This window comes from Panthera pardus, unplaced genomic scaffold, assembly GCF_024362965.1.
Source record: "Panthera pardus isolate Hobbes unplaced genomic scaffold, ASM2436296v1 HiC_scaffold_11, whole genome shotgun sequence".
Lineage (NCBI taxonomy): Eukaryota > Metazoa > Chordata > Mammalia > Carnivora > Felidae > Panthera > Panthera pardus.
The window spans coordinates 100,244,572-100,265,517 of NW_026526666.1; the positions used below are offsets into that span (position 1 = coordinate 100,244,572).

General features: G+C 56.0%; 1 protein-coding gene across 1 annotated transcript; it reads left to right on the plus strand.

Moving 5' to 3' along the window:
- Window positions 1–1,140: 1,140 nt before the first annotated feature.
- Window positions 1,141–19,106, plus strand: GPR157 (G protein-coupled receptor 157). The gene is made up of 5 exons (XM_019461295.2): window positions 1,141–1,623; window positions 14,038–14,251; window positions 16,894–17,088; window positions 17,566–17,809; window positions 18,886–19,106. Exons 1-4 carry the CDS (start codon window positions 1,241–1,243, stop codon window positions 17,779–17,781), a joined length of 1,008 nt encoding a protein of 335 aa, XP_019316840.2. The 5' UTR covers window positions 1,141–1,240; the 3' UTR covers window positions 17,782–17,809; window positions 18,886–19,106.
- The last annotated feature ends 1,840 nt before the right edge of the window (window positions 19,107–20,946 follow it).

Below are 20,946 nucleotides of genomic sequence, written 5' to 3' on the forward strand. Positions count from 1 at the left end.
AGTTGTCTTCCTAGGTACATACCCCAAAGAATTGAGAACATGTGTCCACCCAAAAACCTGTGCGCAGGTGTTTGTAACAGCATTATTCAAAGTAGCTGGAAAGTGGGCTATCAACATAATTGATAACATGCTGCAATGTGGATGAACCTTGAAAACATGCCACGTGGAAGAAACCAGTCCCCAAAGACAACTTACTATCTGATTGCATCTATGTGAATGCCCAGAACAAGCAAATCCATAGACACAGAAAGTAGGTTAGTGATCGCCTGGAGCGGAGGGGAGGGAGAGGTCGGCAACGACTGCTAACAGTTTCATTTTGAGGTGATGAAATGTGGAATTAGATAATGATGGTTGCACAGACTTGTGAATATACCGTAAACTACGGGACGGTACGCTTCAAAGGGCCAATTTGATGGCAGGTAATTGGTATCTCAATTTTTAAAAATACAAAATGTTCCAAAAAGTGAAACCAGCAAATCAGGAATTAGTGTTTCATGAAAAAACCAAACCAAACCCTAGTAATCTTAACTTTAAAAAATCGCGTGCTCATTGCCAGAAAAAATGAAAACACCCCTTGCCCAAAGCAACCATCCCTGCCCTGCGAACGCTCCGGGTGCCCACTGTATGAGGAATGAGGCTCGTCCTCCACCGTTGTTTCTGTTACTAGTGGAAAGAATGCCTCCCTCCGCCACCCACCACACACTCCGCACACAAGCTGGCTGCAAGGAAGGAAGGTAATAGTAGCCCTAGAAATGCCAGTCCTTCCCCGTCCAGGACAGGGTGTCCTAGCCATCTGGCTGGAGCAGGGGTAGCCCTGGCGTAGGGGGCGGGGAGGAGGGTGCCCGGGCGGGGCGCGGGGACGCGGCAGGGGACCCGGGAGCCACGGGGTGGAGCCTAGAGGGCGTGGGGGCGTGGCTCGGGGTCCGGGCGCTGGGTCTCGGACGGCGCTTGGGGGCCACGGGGCGGGGCGTGAGGGCGCGGGGGCGGGGCGTGAGGGCGGGGCGAGATGCTGGGACCTGGGCGGGGCGGGAACGGGACCTGCGGGCCACGGGGCGGAGCGTGGAGGGCGCGGGGGTGGTGCGAAGGGGCGGGGCCGGGGCCGCTGACCCGGAGGGACCGGGAGGGGTCGGGGCGCGAGCTGTGGGCGCGTCGGTGCCCAGACGGCGGCGGCGGCGGCCGCACGCGCGGCCCGGCCTCTGTCCCCGCGGCGCCGCGGCCCCGGCCCCCTGCCCGCCGGGCCATGCCGCCGCCCGCGCCGCCCACCGAGCTGGTGCCGTCGGAGCGCGCCGTGGTGCTGCTGTCGTGCGCGCTCTCCGCGCTCGGCTCGGGCCTGCTGGTGGCCACGCACGCCCTGTGGCCCGACCTGCGCAGCCGGGCACGGCGCCTGCTGCTCTTCCTGTCGCTGGCCGACCTGCTCTCGGCCGCCTCCTACTTCTACGGGGTGCTGCAGGACTTCGCGGGCCCCTCGTGGGACTGCGTGCTGCAGGGCGCGCTCTCCACCTTCGCCAACACCAGCTCCTTCTTCTGGACCGTGGCCATCGCCCTCTACCTGTACCTGAGCATCGTCCGCTCGGCGCGCGAGCCTCGGACCGGCCGCCTGCTCTGGGCCTTCCACGTGGTCAGGTGGGTGACAACGGCGCCGCTTCGCTCGAGTTCCCGACCCCCCCCCCGCCTGGGCCCTGCCTGCTGCCTCTGGGGCCCTCGCGCCCTTGTGGCGCCCGCGTCCCGGTCGGACCCCTGGCGGGGGGCCCGGCAGATCGTGTCTGCTCATGTTAGGGGGCAGCCCCGGGGCCAGCGGGACGATGCGGGTGGAGAGGTTGGACCTGTCCTGAGCGTCAGCGCCGAGGGCGCCCCTTCCTGCCTGCCGTGGCCCGAGCCTCCCAGCGAGTTGGGTGCCTCAGCGCAGCCCCTTGGAGGGCGGGGGTGGGGGTGGGGCCAGAGCTCGGCCCTCGTAACTTGGAAGACACCTTATGCCTTCCCTAAGTTCTGGCCATCTCTGCTGCCCTTGGGGAAAAGCGCCTCGTTCCCAGGCAGAGAGATGAGTTAGGTTGGGCTCCAGGCTGGAGAGGGCGGCTGCTCCCAGCCCCCACCCCGTGCCACAGGAGGTGTGATGCATTCAGCCACTCCCAGGCTAGCTGCCCCCTGCTACCTGCAGTGTCTCAGCTGTAAGATTTGCAAAGGACCATCTTCATTATTTTGTCTTTGCTCGTCTCTAGACCCAGACCATCTTGATTTCGTAGGGTTCGGCATCTCTGAGGGTGAGGTCAGTGGCAGAAACTGGTCTGGAAGAGGGCCCCCAGCTGCCTGGAGTGTATGGGAGTAGAGGAAGCCCAGGCGGTGCCCTGCCCTGGCATTGAAGCGTCTCATTAGGTCACCCTCACCTACGCCTTCCTGGTGTAATTTCAAGATTCTGACATCTGATGGTGTCCCGTGCTGCACCCAAGGCCGGAATCTTATAGGGCTTGTTTGCCCTTTTTCCTCTCCCAGATAAGAGCACCAAATACTGGGGCGCCTGGCTGCCCCAGTCAGCTGAGCATCTGACTCTTGATTTTAGCTCAGGTCATGATCTCAACAGTTCATAGGCTCCAGCCCTTCATCGGGCTCTGTGCTGATAGGTTGAGCCTGCTTGGGATTTTCTCTCTCCCTCTCTCTGCCCCGCCCCCCTTCTCTCTCTCTCTCAAAGTAAATAACTAAACATTAAAAAAAAGTGAGTGCACCTAGTGCTGCCCTAATTATAGGACATCTCTGTTAAATACTTGAGTGCTTTCCATGGGACTGAGGACACTCAGCAGTTTGGTAGAGACAGGTCACCTGGGTGTCACAACAGTGAGATCACAAGTCTGCAGGAGTCACTTGACCTCTAGGTCTCAGAACTGCTGGATGAAGGCCAGCTGGTCCCTGGGAAACTAAATGGCCTGCTTCTCAGCTGTTCATGTCAAAAGCTTGGCAAGGAGTGAGACAGGACCTCAGATGCTGCAGGGACTCACAGGGGCTGCCTTTCCTCCCCTTGCAGCACCCCCCTGAGCTCTGTGTCCAGGCCAGAGACCCAGTCCTTAGCAGTCTGGCTGGGTGTGGCTGGCATGTAGACTAGAGTTCACATGTACTTGAGAAATCGAGCCTCCGACTGGCTTTCTTTGCCAAGAATCTCTTCTCTTTTTTTCCCCCTCTTACAAAAAAAAAAAAAAAAATATATATATATATATATATATATATATATTACAATGTGTTTTTTAAGGGATAAAGAGAACCTAGTACAGATCCTATAGAAGATACATTTCCTGATGAACCCGAGTTGGGAGTTCCTTCAGCTCAGTCCTAGGGGTGTTTTCTGTGATGCTTAGGAAAGGCCTCCTAAGAAAGCCCCTTTTGCTGGCCACAGAAAAGAAGGGAATTGTTCATCTTGCCCATTGAATGTGATCCATCTACTTCTTAAAAGAAAATTACAAGAAGGAGAAGGAGAAAATTATCTATATCCAAGCTAGGAAGAGAGAATGACAAGTTATTCTCTGGGGTTCCCTTTCAGAAGCTTAGTGCTTAGCTCCTGGCTGGTCTAAGAGGATTGGTAGAAAACCTGTCTAACAGGTTCATTTATTGACTGAGATCCTCCCAGCCTGTCTTGCTAATGACCTTGCTAAGGCCTCTCCAGCGCCACTCCTGGGAGTAATAGCGTATAACTGTTAAAGACCTGTTGGCAGGAGAAATCTCATCTTCAGACAGAGGCTGCACGGTCATCCACTTTTTCACCATTTCAGACTGCTGAAAATCAATCTTCTTCAGACCTCCAGTTGATCATGTCTATTGTAGTTTTTATGAAATGATTTTGTAAAAGATTTTATTTTTAAGTAATCTCTGTACCCGGCGTGGGTCTTGAACTCATGACCCCCGAGATCAAGAGTCACACGCTCAGCCCCCTAAGCCAGTCCGGCGCCCCTGAAATGATTTTTTCAAAAAACCAGCAGATATCCTGATGAGTGGACAGAGGACACATCCAGACACGGAGTCAAAACAGTTCATAAACATGTGGGGAAAAGTTTACTCCATTCATACTCAAAATAATGCAAATTATTTAACAGTGAGGTACCATTTTGTTATTGAATTAGAAAAAAATAGTGAAGTAGAATACTAACACAATAAATGCCAGGAAAACAGGTATTTTCCTACATTATTACTGGCACTGTAGACTGGAATTATCCACATAGAAAGTACTCCTTGATCCACTGATCCTATTTATAGGATCCTATATATCTTTAAAGAGATCATTCGGGGCGCCTGGGTGGCTCAGTCGGTTAAGCGTCCGACTTCAGCTCAGGTCACGATCTCGCGGTCCGTGAGTTCGAGCCCCGCGTCGGGCTCTGGGCCGATGGCTCAGAGCCTGGAACCTGCTTCCGATTCTGTGTCTCCCTCTCTCTCTGCCCCTCCCCCGTTCATGCTCTGTCTCTCTCTGTCCCAAAAATAAATAAACGTTAAAAAAAAATTAAAAAAAAAAATAATAAAGAGATCATTCAAAATACATTCAAAGCTGTATATACAGGGGAGTTTGTGTGAGAATTTGGAAGCAACTTGAATGTCCAAAAAATCAGGGAACAGTAGATGACAAATTGCGTCCTACCGGAAATGTTACACAGCCTTTAGATACTGGCTGCGAACTCTTTAAGTCGTGTTTTTTGAACGGTATGATATAACACTAAATGAAAAAATCCATCTATAAAACTGAAGGCAACCATGTAAAGCAGGAGGCGGGATAGAATCCTGCCCATACACCACTTCCCAGCAAGAGCCTGCAGTGCCCCCAAGACCCCATCGTAATAACTGACCAGGTTGCCTTTACAGAAAGACTTTTTTTTCCCCGCTTTGGAGGAGGGCTGCTTACACTTTATCCTCATGGACACGGTATCTCATCACAAGCCTGCATCTGGCTCCTGACGTCTTGCAAAATGCAGTTCCATTCCTTAGCCAGTGACCCAGGGGCCAGGCAGGATGGTCACCCTCCTGTCACAGCTGGTGAGACTTGCCCCAGGTCACAGAACCTTGAATGGGAGGCTCGGGGCTAGAGGGTCCGTCCTCTGTTTATGATCCCATCTCGTCTCTTGGCCTGACGATAATTTTAAAAATTGAGGTGTCATGAGACAATTTATTTTTGGCGTTCCAGATTTCCACCATTGTTAACATTTTATCGTGTTTGCTTTGTCCTCTGCAGTTATTTTTCTGGGGCCATTTAAGAGTAAGCTGGAGACTTGGGGCGCCTGGGTGGCTCTAGTCGGTTGAGCAGCCAACTTGGGCTCAGGTTATGATCTCACAGTCTGTAAGATCAAGTCCCACATCAGGCTCTGCTATCAGCAGAGCTTGCTTTGGATCCTCTGTCTCCCTCTCTCTCTGCCCCCACCCCCTGCACACTCTGCCTCTCAAAAATAAATAAAAAAAAAAAAAAAAAAAAGAGTAAGTTGTAAACTGATGTCCCCAGAACCCCTAAATCCTTTAGTGTATGTTTCCAAAAGAAAGGAAGGATCTCTTAAGTAACCACATAAACCTTCCAAAAGCAGGAAAACAGTACAGCACGGAACAATGCTCTCTGACAGTGGACATCACAGAGACTTTGTCTTCTGCGAATGTCCCCGACAGCAGAGGGAAACCTGGGCTTGTGTTTGGTTTAGTTGTCGGGTCTCTTTACTCTCTTTCAATCTGCCACAGTTCTCCCGTCTTTCCTAGTGTTTCACAACACTGACTTTTTTGAAGAGTTACAGGTCTGGGTTTTTTGTTTTGTTTTAATTTTTTTAATGTTTATTTTATTTTTTTTGGGGGGGGGTGCAAGCAGGGGAGGGGCAGAGAGAGAGAGGGAGACACAGAATCCGAAGCAGGCTTCAGGCTCTGGGCTGTCAGCACAGATCCCGAAGCGGGGCTCGAACCCACAAACTAGGAGATCATGACCCGAGCCGAAGTCAGACGCTCAACCTACCGAGCCGCCCAGGCGCCCCTGAAGAGTACAGGTCTGTTTTGCAGAAAGTCCCTCTGCTGGGCTGGCAGCTGGTTCCCCAAGAGTGGTTTCAGGTCCTGTCCTTTGGCTGGAATCTCACAGAAGCACCGTCTTCTCATTGCCCCCTTCCCCGGGTGACTTTGATTCCCCCCGCCATCGGGTGATATTAACTTTGATCGCCTGATTAAGGTGTTGCCTGTCAGTTTTGCACTGCAGTTACTGTTTTCCCCTTTGTGATGAGTAAATATCTCGTTGCGATAAAGATCTGTCACTCCTCAAACTTAACCCCCTCGCTCGTTTAGCATACATTGAACCTGACAGTGTTCTGAAGTGAATTTCCTGTTTTTGGTTGCCTTTTTAAGGTTGTGTGAGAATAGGCAGCATGAAAGGGAAATCCCTGTAGTAAGAAGTCCCTCCCTGCTGTATCTTAGCTGCTGAGGCAGCCTGACACAGTCACCCCATGTTTTACATTCACCAGGACATGCATCGGGGACCCTTTACGATTCGCACCTCTTAGAAGGGCCTAGAGCTGTGGTGAGCGGGGGGGGGGGGCAGTTCTCTTCTGGTCAGATAAGCCAGGTTGGCCAGAAACCATCCCCCCGGTCCCCCTGGGGATCACTCACGCCCTGCCTTCCGAAAGCAGTTGTCCGCTCCGGTCCCCCCGCACGGGGTGGTGGGCTCCTTCAGGGTCAGTGAACTGTCCCCTGCACCTGTGTGCCCAGGCGCCACTGTGCCAGCTGTCCCTGTGTGTCCTGTGACCACTGGAGGAAGGTGGGAGGGGTGGAGGGGTGGGGCGGGGAGGGGCGCCTCATTTCACCAAGTCAGAAGGAAGGGTCCTGGCCGCCTCAAGCAGTCTTAGGGTTTCTTCTGGCGTCACTGAGGTGGGAGAGGATGGGGGCACGTGGGCCCGCCCACTCCAGAGGTTGCTTGGGGGTTCTGGAGGAAGAGTCTACGGCACCCACCGCAAGTTCACCATCGAGATCCCTGCCGTGAGGGGAGGGGCGCCTGGGTGGCTCAGTGGGTTAAGCTTGATTTCGGCTTAGGTTACGATCTCAGGGTTCGTGGCTCGGAGCCCCACTTCAGGGTCTGTGCTTGGGATTCTTTCTCTCCCCCTCTCTCTACCCCTCCCTGGCTCAAGCTCAAAATGAATAAATAAACTTAAAAATAAAAATAAAAAGGCCCATGCTGTGGGGAGCGGGAAGTTCTAATGTAGACAAAAGGGGAAACGGGCCACAAAGGGGAAGATCCTCTGAGCTCTCTGGTGGGAAGCTAGCTCACCGTGGGGCCCAGTGACGAGGCCCCAGGCAGGTGTGTCTGAGTGAGGGGCGCAGGTAGCAGCTGCATGAACAGCACCCTGTGTCGGCCAGTGCTCCCCAAAATAACAAGAATTGGGCTGGCTTTACCTGTTCCCCCTAAAAAGTCTTCAGAGGGCACTGCTGCCTCGTGAGGTCTCTGCACAGCGTTTCGTGTTCACGGGATACTGGGCGCAGCACCAGAGGCTGCCCTTGACCTTCCTGCCCGGGCAAGGTCAGACTCTGCCCGTCCTTCCCCGGCGTCCAGTCAGCCAGGACCCGGACGGCCAGGAGAGTGGCTCCGAGCGTGGCAGCGTGGCTCCCTGATGCCCACCGGCCCCGGGGCTGCAGAGGTGTGCCCAGGTGTGTGTGCTTCAGAGTCCCTTTGGACAGACACCCCACTCCCTTCTGCGGCCAGAGCTGCGGAGCGACCTCATGGTGGCCTGGGCAGTGGCCGCTCCCTGCGCTTCTCCCACGACCCACCCCTCTGCCCCACACTCAGCAATAAGTGCCCATTGTTCCCGGGAAGAAACCTCTAGGCGGCCACGGGCCTTGTGACTCCTTTCACCAGGCCCGGCTCCTTGCAGCTGCGCCTCCCTCCGGGCCTGGCTCTGTCCTGCCACCAAGTGCTTTCTAAATCGGCACATTGTTGCCCGATAGTTTTGTTCTCAAGGCAGTTTTTGAGTTAACAGTCAAGGCCTTCCGTGGGCCACACGGCACGTAGACCAGGCACTGGGAAAGGCTCCTGTTTCTTTCCCAGCAGGGGCCAACCCCCTTGCAGAAAGATCTGTGGGAAGAGTGAGGTTTGGGGTGGGGGCAGATGACTGAGCAGACCTTTCAGGCGGCGGGTGGAAGGTTCTCCCCATCTGTGTGCTAAAGTGGAACTGTCCCTGCCCCTGCAGGTGTCCCCCCCCCCCCCATGACTCCAGTGGGAGAGGTTTCAGAGACCATTTAACAGAAGATCCCCATGTGGGCAGAGCTGGGGACTCCCAAGGGAAACCCAGAGCATCACTGTCCTGGGGACGGGCCACCCCCGCTCACGGTCATCTGACACATGCCAGGGAATGCAGGTGTTAGGGATGGCTTACTCACCACCCGGCTCATCCTGTGGTGCCCCCGGTTCTGCTCCTCGGGAGGAGACTGAAAAGCAAGAGGATGCCAAGTTCCAAGGAGGAGCTAAGCTCTTGGTAGATCTGAATGGCTTTTTGTCTGTTCACCCCTCCCCTAAGCTTACCGAGGGCCCCCCACCAGCTCTGTCCGACCGGATGTGGTGGGGTCCCCAGGAGCTGGCACGTGTCTCTCCTGCAGAGTTTGTAGAAAGCCTCTCTGGGGCGCCTGGGTGGCTCAGTCAGTTAAGCCTCCGACTTCGACTCAGGGCACGATCTCGGTGTTCGCGAGTTCGAGCCCCGCGTCGGGCTCTGTGCTGACATCTCAGAGCCTGGAGCCTGCTTTGCGTTCTGTGTGTGTGTGTGTGTGTGTGTGTGTGTGTGTGTGTGTGTCTGTATCTCAGTCTCTTCTAAGGACAGCAGTCGTTCTGGATTAGGGCCCACCTTACAGACCATTCTAACTTAATCACCTCTCTAAAGACCCCCATCTCCAACTACGGTCACATCCTGAGCTACTGGGGTTAGGACGTCAACATATGAATTTTGAGGGGGACGCAACTCAGCCCTTAACAGCCTCCGAGGGAGAATGAGTCCGACTCGGAGTCTGGCCTTGGTTTCCAGGTGAACACGAGTGAGGGGGTGTGGGCACCTCTCGAAGAACCTCTAGGTTACCCCTCCAAGTGAGGGACTCTGCTCAGCGTGTGGTCTTCGGGCTCCCTCCATCTACGTGCCCCCAGCCCTGCTTCTCAGAGTCACAGGTTTGGAGACAAAGGGCCTTATCAGTCACCTGCTTTAATCCTGTCCCTCTCCAGACACCTTTCATAGCCTCCCCTGCATGTGGGTCAGTCCAGCCCTCAGTTTGGGGATCGAGCAAGACGCCTTGCCCTTTCCTCCAGCCTCCTGACCCCATCTCCTAGGTCAGGTCCTAGCCGGACCTCATCAGGGGTCTTTAAACATCTGAGGATGGCCCAAGGCCCAGCATCTCCTGACATGCCTGGCTTAACCATCTCAGATTTAGAATGCGGGTCTCAAGTGTCCACACGGAGGCGGGAGAGTTCCCCGGCGGTTCTGATCTGCCCCATCTGAGCACCAGGGTGATCCCTCTGACCACATGAGTTTTTAGGTCATAATCAACTACAGCCCTTGGTCTTTTTCACGTGCTGCTATTCAGCTATATTTTACTTGTCCTGATTTTGTTAATGTTTTGGTTGATGGCTTCTTTGGGGGGAGGGAGAAGAAAAAACTGTGGCATGGTACCTGCCAGTACACCCTTCTGGAAAGCAGGGATCATGTCGCGCATGTCTTTGTGGAATGCCTTCCGGATTCATGGCGCCTACAACTCGGGCTGGTCACCTGGCCAGAGAATGGTTCGGCTTATCCGAGGTTGCCCAAAATACTGACTGTCTTCTCACTCTACAGGTTAAGAACACAGGGCGTCTTGCAGCTTCTTATCCGTTTTTATCCTCTGTCCAGTGGTTGTCCTGAGCCAGCCGGCGAGACCCCAGTCGTTAAATTTTAGGGCATTTTATGAGCTGATTGTTAAATACAGCCATTAGCAAAAAGTAAAGTATGTAAACTTAGAGTAAGTTACTTTAAAAAGAGTAACCAAAATTGCCAAGAATTACATCTTAATGATTTTACTCTTATCCGTACACTTGAGGTGATTTACAACTATTGTCTCTGTGCAGGGGGAATACTGTTGGGCGTGCTGCACATCTGTTTCCTACCACGTATTGGCGGCTTGAAATTAGCCACAGTGGGGATGTTTACACCGTGGAAAATGGCAGCCCCTCCAGATCAGGGGCTGGTTTATTGTTTTGTCGATTGCGAAGAGCAGAGGTCAGCAGCCTTTCCCTGTGAAGAACCAGCTAGTAGGTCTTTTCCGCCTTATCTCAGTCGCACCTCTCCAACTCCTGCTCTCTCTGTGGCCTGAGAGCAGCCATACACATGTACACGAGCGAGTGTAAATGAGGCTGTCCTGCAATAAAACTTTATTTAAAAAAAAACAGACCTCGGGCCATAGTTTGCTGGATCTAGACTTACGGGAACGGAGAAGATGTTAGTGAAGATTACACTTACGAAGTGTTCCTTGTGAGGACTTCAGCAGAGATAGTAACCCCGCTGGGGCAGGCAGGAAGCCGGGTATTTAAGAGGGTGAGAAGAGGCGTTCCCGCACTGGTCTTGTCTCTTAGGTTTCCCTTTTTACGTTCATCTTATTCGGGAAGGGAAATGAAAACACAACCAACTTCACATCATGGGACTACTTTCATTTGGCAACTGCCACCACAGGGTGTCGGCACAGACCAACTAACGCGTTTTGTGAGACTCAGTTGGCTCTTTAGAAGTCACAACAAGGAGGACTGTGTCGTCTATATTACTTACAGATCGTGTGCTTCACACGTTTGGTGTCAGTTACATTAATGAGACACGTATATGTACATACATTCCTACCACACACACACACACACACACACACACACAAATACACTCTTTGCGGAGAGCCGGTTGTTAAACATCGCCAGCACGCCAGCCCATACCCATAAATTACAAGTCGGGCAGAACCTGCTTTGTGGGTTACTGGGCTCTCCCTCCCTCCCACTCTATTCCCACCCTTCCCTCACGTTACCTCTTCTTCCCGGCTCCCCCTTAAATACCTCCCCAAACAGCTTCTGCCCGTCTGTGCTTATGTTCAAATAGTGACTCTGATTGATCAACCCACGTTCCTAGGATGTATTTTTTATAATGTTTATTTATTTTCGAGAGAGAGAGAGAAAGCGTGCATGTAAGGGAGGGGCAGAGAGAGGGGGAGACAGAAGATCCAAAGCGGGCTCCACGCTGACAGCAGAACTCCAACCCACCGACCGTGAGATCATGACCTGATTCACCAACTGAGCCACCCTGGCGCCCCGATCAACCCACGTTCTCAACCCTTGAAAGCCCTCTACCTGTTTGGTCTTCTCTCTGGCCCTTTCCCAACACAAACTTAGCTCCAGGTGCAACCCAGGATACACAGGATATACAAACCCATCACTTCGTAGCTTTCCTATGACAAGTCACAGAGCAGGGTCCGTCTCCGTGTGGGGCCCAGGTCTCCTGTGAGCGCCGTCAGGATGCTGACAGAGGAGGAGTCCCTGCTGACTGAGCGGTTCCTTCTTCCTGCTCTGTGCTCTCCCTTCCTTCCAGCCTGGGGGCACCCCTCCGCTAGGAGGAACCCCGTAAACCATAAAGTGGTCGAAACACAAATAACTTCAGGATTGCAGTTTAGTACTTTATAAAGCCTCTTATTTCCTTTTCAATGACAATGATGTCCTTGCAATGAATAGTTAAGGAGTAAATTGGGGAAAGCTGTCTCAGTCACTTGGCTCAAACTCCATTCATTCATTCATTCATTCATTCATTCAGCAGGTCCTTGTTTGGCCCCTACCAGGTGCCGGGAGCTGTTCTAGATGCTGGAAAGAGCCCTGCACCTGCCCTCATGGAGCTCATAGCTGTGACATATGTTGTCCCGGGCCCCAGGATGGCATGAGCTTTGGTTTTGTAGGGTAACCCTTTATTACGACACAACAGTTTGACGCTAATATATATCAGCTAAACAGATGACTAACTGACAGAACAGGCATTTAAAATGGACAGACTCCCGGGGCTAACTTGGTACCTTTCTCATAACCCTTTAATTTCTGTGGGGGTTTTTGGCCCTTCTGTGCCTTGGTGACCTCAAGAAAGACAGGCTGCGTCCCGCCTCCCCTCCCGCCGTTGGGCGAGCAGAGGCCGGGGTGCAGAGGTACAGTGACGCTATCCTCCTGCTCCTGTCTGGGCCCCCCCAGAGGCCAGGGTGGGGACGGGAGCAGGTTGAACAGGCACCTCTGTTCTGAAAGTGCCCCACGCCGAGTCCTTCCCAGGTCCGGGAGTTGGCTTCCTCCCTTCTGTTCCACCCTAGCCCCCGCAGCATTTAGAGACTCTGATTGACCCCAGAACTTCTCAGTTTGGCAAGACTAATGCACAGCCTCGGTCTCATCATTATTCCACAACTTTCTCTCAAAAAGAGCCGCTGCTGGCTGGCTCAGCCAGAAGAGCATGCAGCTCCTGACCTCGGGGTCGTGAGTTCGAGCCCCACATTGAGTGGAGAGATTACTTATAATAGTAAATAAATAAAAAGATAAATAAAATTAAAAAGAGCTGCTGTTGCTCTCAAAATATAACCGATTTCCGGGGCACCTGGGTGGCTCAGTGGGTTAAGTGTCCAACTTCAGCTCAGGTCATGATCTCGAGGTTCATGGGGTTGAGTCCCATGTCAGGCTCTGTGCTGACAGCTCAGAGCCTGGAGCCTGCTTCGGATCCTCTGCCCCCTCTCTCTGTCCTTCCTCTGCACTCACTCTCTCTCTCTCTCTCTCTCTCAAAATAAATAAACTTCATATATACCTATGTAACTTCGTATATACATATATATGTATATATAACCGATTTCTGAACTAAGCATTTTACTGAAGACCGTGTCCTGTTTACGTAGTGCTTGTCCTTCAGTGACTGACCTGGGACACGGGCCCGTGTGTACTATTCCAGGGGGCAGAAACTGCGTGGGCCTCCCACATTCCTGGCACCTGCACCATAGGCCGGAATCCTGGGCCGTCAGTCATGACCCAGGACAGCGGTCAGATACTCTGACACACTTACCCAGTCCTGTGTGCCAGGCACACGCCAATCTTTACTGGCGATCTCATAATGACCTACTCGGTCCCAGGCCCGGTTCTCAACCCCACTTGGTGGGGAAAGACACTGATGTGTTGAGGCCGAGTGGGGGCAGGGCCAACTTGGACCTAGCCTGTGGCGTCACAGCCCAGGCTCCTAACCACCCCTCGTGCCACCATGAAGCTTCTGGGTGTCCCCCTGGCCCGTTTCAAATGTTTTGCCAGCAGACTAGTGCGGGGACACCAGGAAGCACCCTGGGGCCTGGCCTTCATCCTGCTGTGTTGCCATCAGGGTGAGCTCCCAAAATGTCAGCCCCGTGCTTCTGTGAGAGGGGGTCCCTGCCCCAGGTTTTATGCTTTAGGGGGCCCCCTTTTCCAGGGATACCCCCTTCTCTTGGAGCAAGGAGACCTCTGGGCCATAGACATGTGTCCACCCAAAGCCCTTGTTTCCCCTTCTAGAAACGGCTGCAGGTGCACGGGGCCCTGGAACCCTCTGCTCGGGCAACCCAAGCTGCCCGTGTGTGCAAGGGACCAAGGGGGGCCTGGCTGTTTATGGGGTGTGTGGGTGAGCCATGGGCACATGGGCCGGTGTCTGTGTGCTGCCATGCAGGCCCCTTGGGGGCAGGAAGGAGCTGCCCTCCCCACACCGCAGCGTTCTCGTGCCCGTCTGCAAGGAGCCCAGCAATTCTGAATCAGAAGCCGGCCTCCGAGGGAGGTGGGGGTGGTGTCTATCCAGGCAGGAAGCCGGGACATCCCTGTGTCCTATTACCCGAGCTCCGTGACATTCGGGTGGGCCTGGCAGGGCTTGGGAGGAGCGGGGCCGGGGTGGGGGATTCGAGGATTCCTGCCCGCCTCTCTGCTGTGAGGTGCAGGGTTTGGAGAGCACCGATCTGTCCGCGGAGCGTCCGCTCGCTTCGCCCCTGCCGGCTTTGCCGGGAGCGGGGCCTGACCTCGCAGCGTCCCCTTTGTCCCTTGTTCCTCAGCTGGGGGGTCCCACTGGCCATCACCGTGGCAGCTGTCGTTCTGAAGAAGATCGGCTATGATGCCTCGGACGTGTCGGTCGGCTGGTGCTGGATCGACTTGGACGCAGAGGACCGCGTCCTGTGGATGTTGCTGACGGGGAAGCTGTGGGAGATGCTGGCCTACGTCACGCTGCCGGTGCTTTACCTCCTCATCAGGAAGCACATAAACAGGGCGGTAGGTACCTGCGGCCCCCCCAGCCCCCCAGCCCAGACCTCCCTGTGGCCACTGTGCCCGGCAGCCCGGTGCTGGGCTCGGCCACCTCGGGGACAAGCCGGGATGGTGCATCGTGGGCCGAATGGTTGGCTAATCACGCGGCCCTGGCAGGAGCGGGTCCTGTCACTCCTCCGTTGTGGATGAGGAAACGGAGACTGGCAGAGGCCGAGGGGCTCCCCAGACTCGCGCAGACCCTGAGGCCAGAGCGACGGTGCGTGGAGTCCGGGAGGCGGAGGCGAGCGCCCCCGCCTGTGTTCGGCGCATAGGCCTCTGCTGCCCCCTCCTGGCAGGCCGCCGGGGTTGCTCCACCTCCAAGAGCGTTGAACTGCTCGGGGAGCGGGCGAACTTGGACGCCCCTGGAAGAGGAGGGCGTGGAATTTCGTAACCGGCGACACAGACGCCTCGCCTCACCGCGTTAGCTGTGGTCGTTAAAAGCGTGTCATAAATGGGGGGCTCTTCGGGGTCTCGGGAGCTCAGAGAACACGAGCTGCGCTGGCCGAAAATTCAGGCAAGAAAGCTGTTCCTCCCACGAAGTGGCCAAATGGTTCCTGGTCCTGCCGGCTCTGCGGGCGTGCAGTACGGGCGTCCTGCCGGCGGAGGCGCTGCGGGGCGGGTGGCGGTGGGGCCGCACGGGGACGGCGACGGGGACCGAGCGCCACCGGTTCGCGGAGCCGAGCGGGGCGTCCGAGCTCGGGCCGGGGCTGCTGCGGCCGCCGGGGGCGGGGCCTTCTTTTCGCCCCTCTGTCGGGCTGGACCTGCAGGGAGCGTGTCCCCGGTCCGGTCTCCCGGCGTCCTGTGACTCGGCAGCCGTTTCCCAGCCGTTTCCCAGCTCGTAGGGGGCTCCCCGCGGCTCCCACCGGCGACTTCGGAGTCTAGACTTCGGGCTTTTTACGCAGAAATGTCACTGCCGCCCACCTCCCTAACAGCCTCTTCTGGCGCCGCTGGGGCTGCCGACCGACTGGTCTGAAATCTGTCTCCTCGCTGGTCTCCTGGCGACCCGGGACTCCCTTTTTGGCTCCTTTTTACCCTGGGAAGGTTCTGGGCTCCCTGATGAAGCCTCCCAGGCCGCCCCTGTGGAGCTGCCCTTCTGTGTGTCTGTCTTCTTCCTTGACCTCCCCCCGCCCCCAACCCACCCTGGTGGGAGACCTGGTGCGGTGCCTTCGAGCACCCCACGGGAGAAGGGGTTCTCTCTTACAATTCTGCAAGTGTTTCCAGAAAACGGGAAGACTAGCCAGCGGGGAGGTGTATGGGCTGTTCTCTGCCTCCAGCTAGGAAGCTTTGCAAGGGAGAGGACAGCCACCCTGCTCCTCCAGGCTCCCCGGGTCCTGGAAGGGCCCCCGCTACTCCCCTACCCCCCAGGTTGCCTGGGTTCTGGAAGGGCCACCCTGCTCCCCCAGGCTCCCTGGGTTCTAGAGGGCTGCTGCTGTCGCCCCAGGGGAGGAAGGGAGGAAGCAGGTGCCCCGAGCAGGTGAGGTGCCGCAGCTTGGGTGCTCAGAGGTGCCAGGACGTGTGGCTTCTCCCCTCCCCTGGGCTTTCAGGGTCCCGGGCACAGGGCCAGGCTCAAAAACACATCTTTGTTATGAGGAGTTTCATCTCTTTTTAGAAGTCCAGCTGCAATCTGGAAATGGAGCCTTCCCGTCCTCTCACTGAAGGGTGTTCCCAGGAATCGGGAAGCCAAAAGCCTGTGCCCGCTCACCTTTCCTTTCTCCCCCAGCTTTGGGTGGAGCCCCCTCCTTCACAGGCCTTTGCAGCCTGGGTGGGCTTGCAATCTGAAGGGGAGGACAGGACCATCATCAGCAACAGGCCTGATAAACAAGGGTGAATGGCATCTAGGAAGGAGGATGGCAAGAGCTACGAAAAAACAGGCGAAAATAAAGAGCTGACTGTGGGGACAGCACAACCCCGGGAAATGCCTTTGCACTTTAAAAGCCGTTGTCAGGATAGACCTCCTCCAGGGGGCGACATTGAGCAAACACTTGAAGAGGGTGGGTGGGGGGATGGAGGAAACAGCTAGTGCAGAGGCCCTGCGGCCAGGGTGTGCCTGGTATAAGTTTGGGGAATAACCAGGAGGCCTGAGTGGCTGGAGGGAACCAGGGGAAAGCTAGGTCAGAGCTAGGCCTTGTCAGGAACGTATGAAGCGGGGAGACCTTTAAGTGGCGGACCGGCTGAACCTGACTTAGGTGTTCAAGGAACCGTGCTGTGCCAAGAACAAGACTGCGCTGGGAGGAGGGGGGGGAGTGGGGAGGGTGATGGAGGGAGACGGGGAGGGGGAGCCGCAAGTACCCGGAGAGGCGGTGATGGTGCTTGGACCAGGCTGCCTCTGGCAGTGGCAGTGGACAGAACGTCCGCATTCTGATGTCTTTTGAAGTTAGAACCCGCAGGGCCTGGGGATGGGACGCGGGTTGTAGCAGCGGGAGGGGGTTCCTGGGCCGGGCAACCGGAAGGACGCCGTTTCTGGGGCTCGGATCAGGCATGGCCTTCTCGACACGGGAGGCGTCAGACGTGCGTTGGACGCCCTGGTGGAGACGCGCCGCGGGCGGTGGATGGAGGGCGGCGGGCAGCCCGCCTGGCTCACGCCTGTTCTCTGTGTCCCCCCAACACAGCACGAGGCGCTCTCGGAGTACCGGCCCATCCTCTCCGAGGAGCACAGGCTTCAGCGCCACGCCTCGGCGGCCGACAAGAAGCTGGTCCTCATTCCGCTCATCTTCATTTGCCTCCGGGTCTGGAGCACCGTGCGATTCGTCCTGACCCTCTGTGGCTCCCCGGCGGTGCAGTCGCCAGTGCTGGTCGTCCTGCACGTACGCAGGCCTGCCCTCCCCGGTCCTGGGTCCTGACTGCTCTGGCGCTGGGTCCCGTGCCGCTCGCCGCACCCCCCCCCCCCGCCCCTCCTCCAGCCGCAGAGCAGGTGCATCCCAGCGCACCAGCCAGCCCGGGGCTGGCAGGGATCTCGGATGCACGGTGCCTCCCCCCCGCCGCCCAAGACAGGGCTAGCCTTGGTGAGAGAAGGTGGAAGGGCGGTGAGGTTGTCGTGCAGCCCAGGGGCATGAAGGTGCTCTCCCCCGTGGCCTAGGAGCAGCCCCGGCTCAGTTGACCGATCCTGTCCTTCCCAACCCAGAAGACCTGGGGATACAGGTCTGGGCCGGGCCTGCGCTCCAGACCTGCCTCGGGGGGTGGAGGACAGGGCTCCGGGATCCGCAGCACCTCCCAGCCCCCTTGCGTGTGGGTTTAAGACCCCCCTCCAGCCGCGGCACTCAGGCCTCTTTTCTCCCTGACAGGGGATTGGGAACACATTTCAGGGCGGTGCCAACTGCATCATGTTCGTCCTCTGCACCCACGCCGTCCGAACCCGGCTCTTCTCTGTCTGCTGTCGCTGCTGCCCTTCCCAGCCTTCCGCCCAGAGCCCGGCTGGCCCTCCCAAGCCTCCTGCGCCCTCCAAGACCGGCGAATCTCAGGGATCCAGACACACCCCAGATGAACTTCCAGTCACCTGAGCTGTTCCCTGCCCGGTTCCGTGCACAGGTGCTGCCTACCTGGGGACAGGTGGTTCCGGGAGTCCCCGCTGCAGGGCGTGCGGCCGGATGGCTGCGGAACTATTAACCTTCTGCTTTTCAAGCTCTTGACGCCCGGTGGGGAGGGCAGCCAGCAAACTCAGCTCCTTCTACCTCCTAGAGCCTCCGGGGGCTCATCCCCACCCACGCCCGCCCGCCCGTGTCCTGCTGCGCTCGCTCGGAGGGGTACTCGTCTGCAGGAGGGTCGGCCGTGAGATTCAGGGCAGCCGGTGGCACGAGGTCACTTTCAGGTCGCCCCGCGGTCCAGCGGTCATCGGCCCCGGGACCGCGCACAGCACTGTTTACAGTTCGAGGGGCCCACGCCTGTGGGGAGGAGAGCACAGTGAGATTTGGATACCGTGCACTCATCCTAAATAAAATGGCAGGGGGTGTCAGAGATGCGTCCCCCACTTAGATGTCGTGAAGCGGATTTTTGGTTTGTCGGGGGGCATTGAGATTTCCGGGAGAGCCCAGCTTTTTTTCGCAGAGAGCTTTGCTCATCAGTGGAAGAGCCAGTTCCCTTTAAGCAGGTCGAAGGTTTCCCCGGGAGGTTTCCCGGTGACCACGTGAGCCCAACACAACGGCGCCGGGCGGCCGGTCTCCCTGGGGCCCCCCAGAACGTCTGTATGGGTTGCCAACCCTTGATGCAGATTGTGTCTGAATTTCAAGCACAGGCCGGAACCCAGACCCTCCCTTCACCGGTCACTTAAAATACAGGTTCCCTCGTCCAACGCAAGAGCTAGGACAGGGACAGGAAGAGGCCGTTGCAGAGAATCCCCGTGGATGCCCACTGCCCCTCCGGTCTGCCCTTGTGAACACTGAGACGGGGAGGGAGCCAGTTTATTCACTCCCTGCTTTAGTTTTTTATAGGAAAGGTGACCAGGGAGTCCGTGAATGATCCAAATACGAACTCCAACCTGAAGGGGAAGGTTTGGGGCGTTGGTTGGGGGAAGTGACACATGCATCACGGGAATGACGATTTACATTTAAGAGAAAAGGATTTCAAATAAGCGTCTGTGTCTCTCTCTATATTCACGGCTCTTCCAGGAACAATTTCCTCGCGTTTCAGGAAACAGTTTCTCTGTTAAGTCACAGAAATCCCTGGCGAAGGCGGCGGGTGTCAGCATCACTACAGGAGGCTTACGGAGGGAAAGTGCCACTTTACCCCACACCTGTTCTTCCCCTGGGCTCCGTCAGAACTCGGCAAAACCGAAACGATCTTCTGAACCTGGAAAACGGTTCTGGATTAAAGCCAAAGCCTCATCATACTGTTGATTCCTTTTTTTTTTTTTAAGTTTATTTATTTTGAGAGAGAGAGTGCGTGGGAGGGGCAGAGAAAGAGGGAGAGAGCCTGGCATGGGGCTTGAACTCCCGGACCGTGAGATCATAACCCGAGCCGAAATCAAGAGTTGGACGACTCAGCCACCCAGGTGCCCTGTTGATTCCTAGTTTATTCTTAAAAGCAAAATCTGTCACAGGAAGACAATGGGAAAGAAAGAGTCGTCGACAGAACTAGGTCCAAAATGCTTTTTTTTTGGTTTCCTTTTTTTTTTTTTTAAAGAAAAAGTTTTCTCTATGAAAATCAGCAAGAGGCAGTCATCCCCTTAGGGACTAGAAGCCCCGGGCTGCCCTACAGAAAGCTACTTGTCAGGGGCGCGGTCTCCTTACAGAAGCGGCCAGTGTAAGAGGAATCTGGGGTTAAAGACGATACAGCAGTTCCTGGGCACATGGCTCATAAAGACCTTCACATTAGCTTCTAGAATGGAGCAGACATTTAGGAAGCTACTTGCTGCAAAAAAGAAAACGGTTCCCAGCTGAGTTAGCGTGTGGGGCACGGTGGATGATGTGAGACTAAAACCTCGGAAGGGGGCCCAGAGTCCCGGGCTTAGACGGCAAGACTGGCTGTCCGCCGCCCGGTGTGACTTCCACGGCACTGGCGAGACCTGGGTGTCCCCAGGCAGGCCGCGGTCAGGAGAGGCCCGCAGAGGGAGTAGGGGCGCAGGAGAATCTCTCGGTGCCTGGGGCTGCCTCAAGTTCTCATTCCTCTTGTCTGATGCCGCTGCTGTGCTGTCTGCTTTTGCAAAACCCACCCACGGGTTACCCCTGGCTATTTCCACTTCAGCTTCCTCCACTGCCCGCCCCGTCTCTGCAGCAGGTGGATGTGTTACTGTAAGTAGTGGAAACCGCGTGGGCAGGGGACAGACTTGTCCCAGGGGCCGGGTCAGGGGGTGACGGGATTCGGAACTGGATGGTGGTGGCCATGAGGTCGAGTCTTAGGACTGTGGGAGGGGCTCGGGCTTCTGATCGAGCAAGAGAGGCTTCGTTCGTCTTCCGCTTCGCTCAGGCCCCAGTGGGTTTCTTTCTCTCCCATCAGCCCTGCTCGTGTCCATCCGCCCACATCCCCCCGTCACGGATGCGTAACAGCCTGGACAGGTGCTGCGGCCCCCTCGGCGGCTCCTCGGCCGGGAGCCCTCTCTTCTCAGGCACTTTCTGAACCTCGGTCTTTGAATCGGGTTCGCCGGGCACTTGCTGTTTGTTTTGTCATTTAATAAAGAGTACGATTTGGTCCTGGGCTGAGGGTGCGAACAGCTCTCGCTGTGTGCCCAACAGGAAGAAACGTTTTATACAAACGTCCTGTCCTGGCACAATGAGCGTGCTGTCTTTTGGCGGGTGCAAAACTGTAATGAAACCCTGGGCATCTTGGGTCGAAGCCAAAGTCTTGCTGTTTTTAATGAAATAAAGTAGCTATTTTTCTTTTGCGTGTTTGGTGAACTGACTGCCGGCGATGGGGGTTGGAGCAGTGGGCACAGACTGGCCTGTGCTGTGGGGCGGCTCCAGAACCTTCTACGCGGCTGGGACCTGGAAACAACATCTGGGCCCTTCTCTGTGGGCAAATATAGTCAAGTGGCGGGGGGTGGGGGGGCACACCGTTGGTTCTAGTCTCTGGGTTTTGTGAAGTTAAAAGTACATGGCCCGTCGAGAGAATGGGAAGAGAAGCCACAGACTGTGAGGAAACATTTGCAAAAGACACGTCGGGGTGTCTCCTCGAGGTGCGCGGTAGCGAAACTTGTCACCGTGGTCATTTCACAGCGTCGCAAACCAAACCAC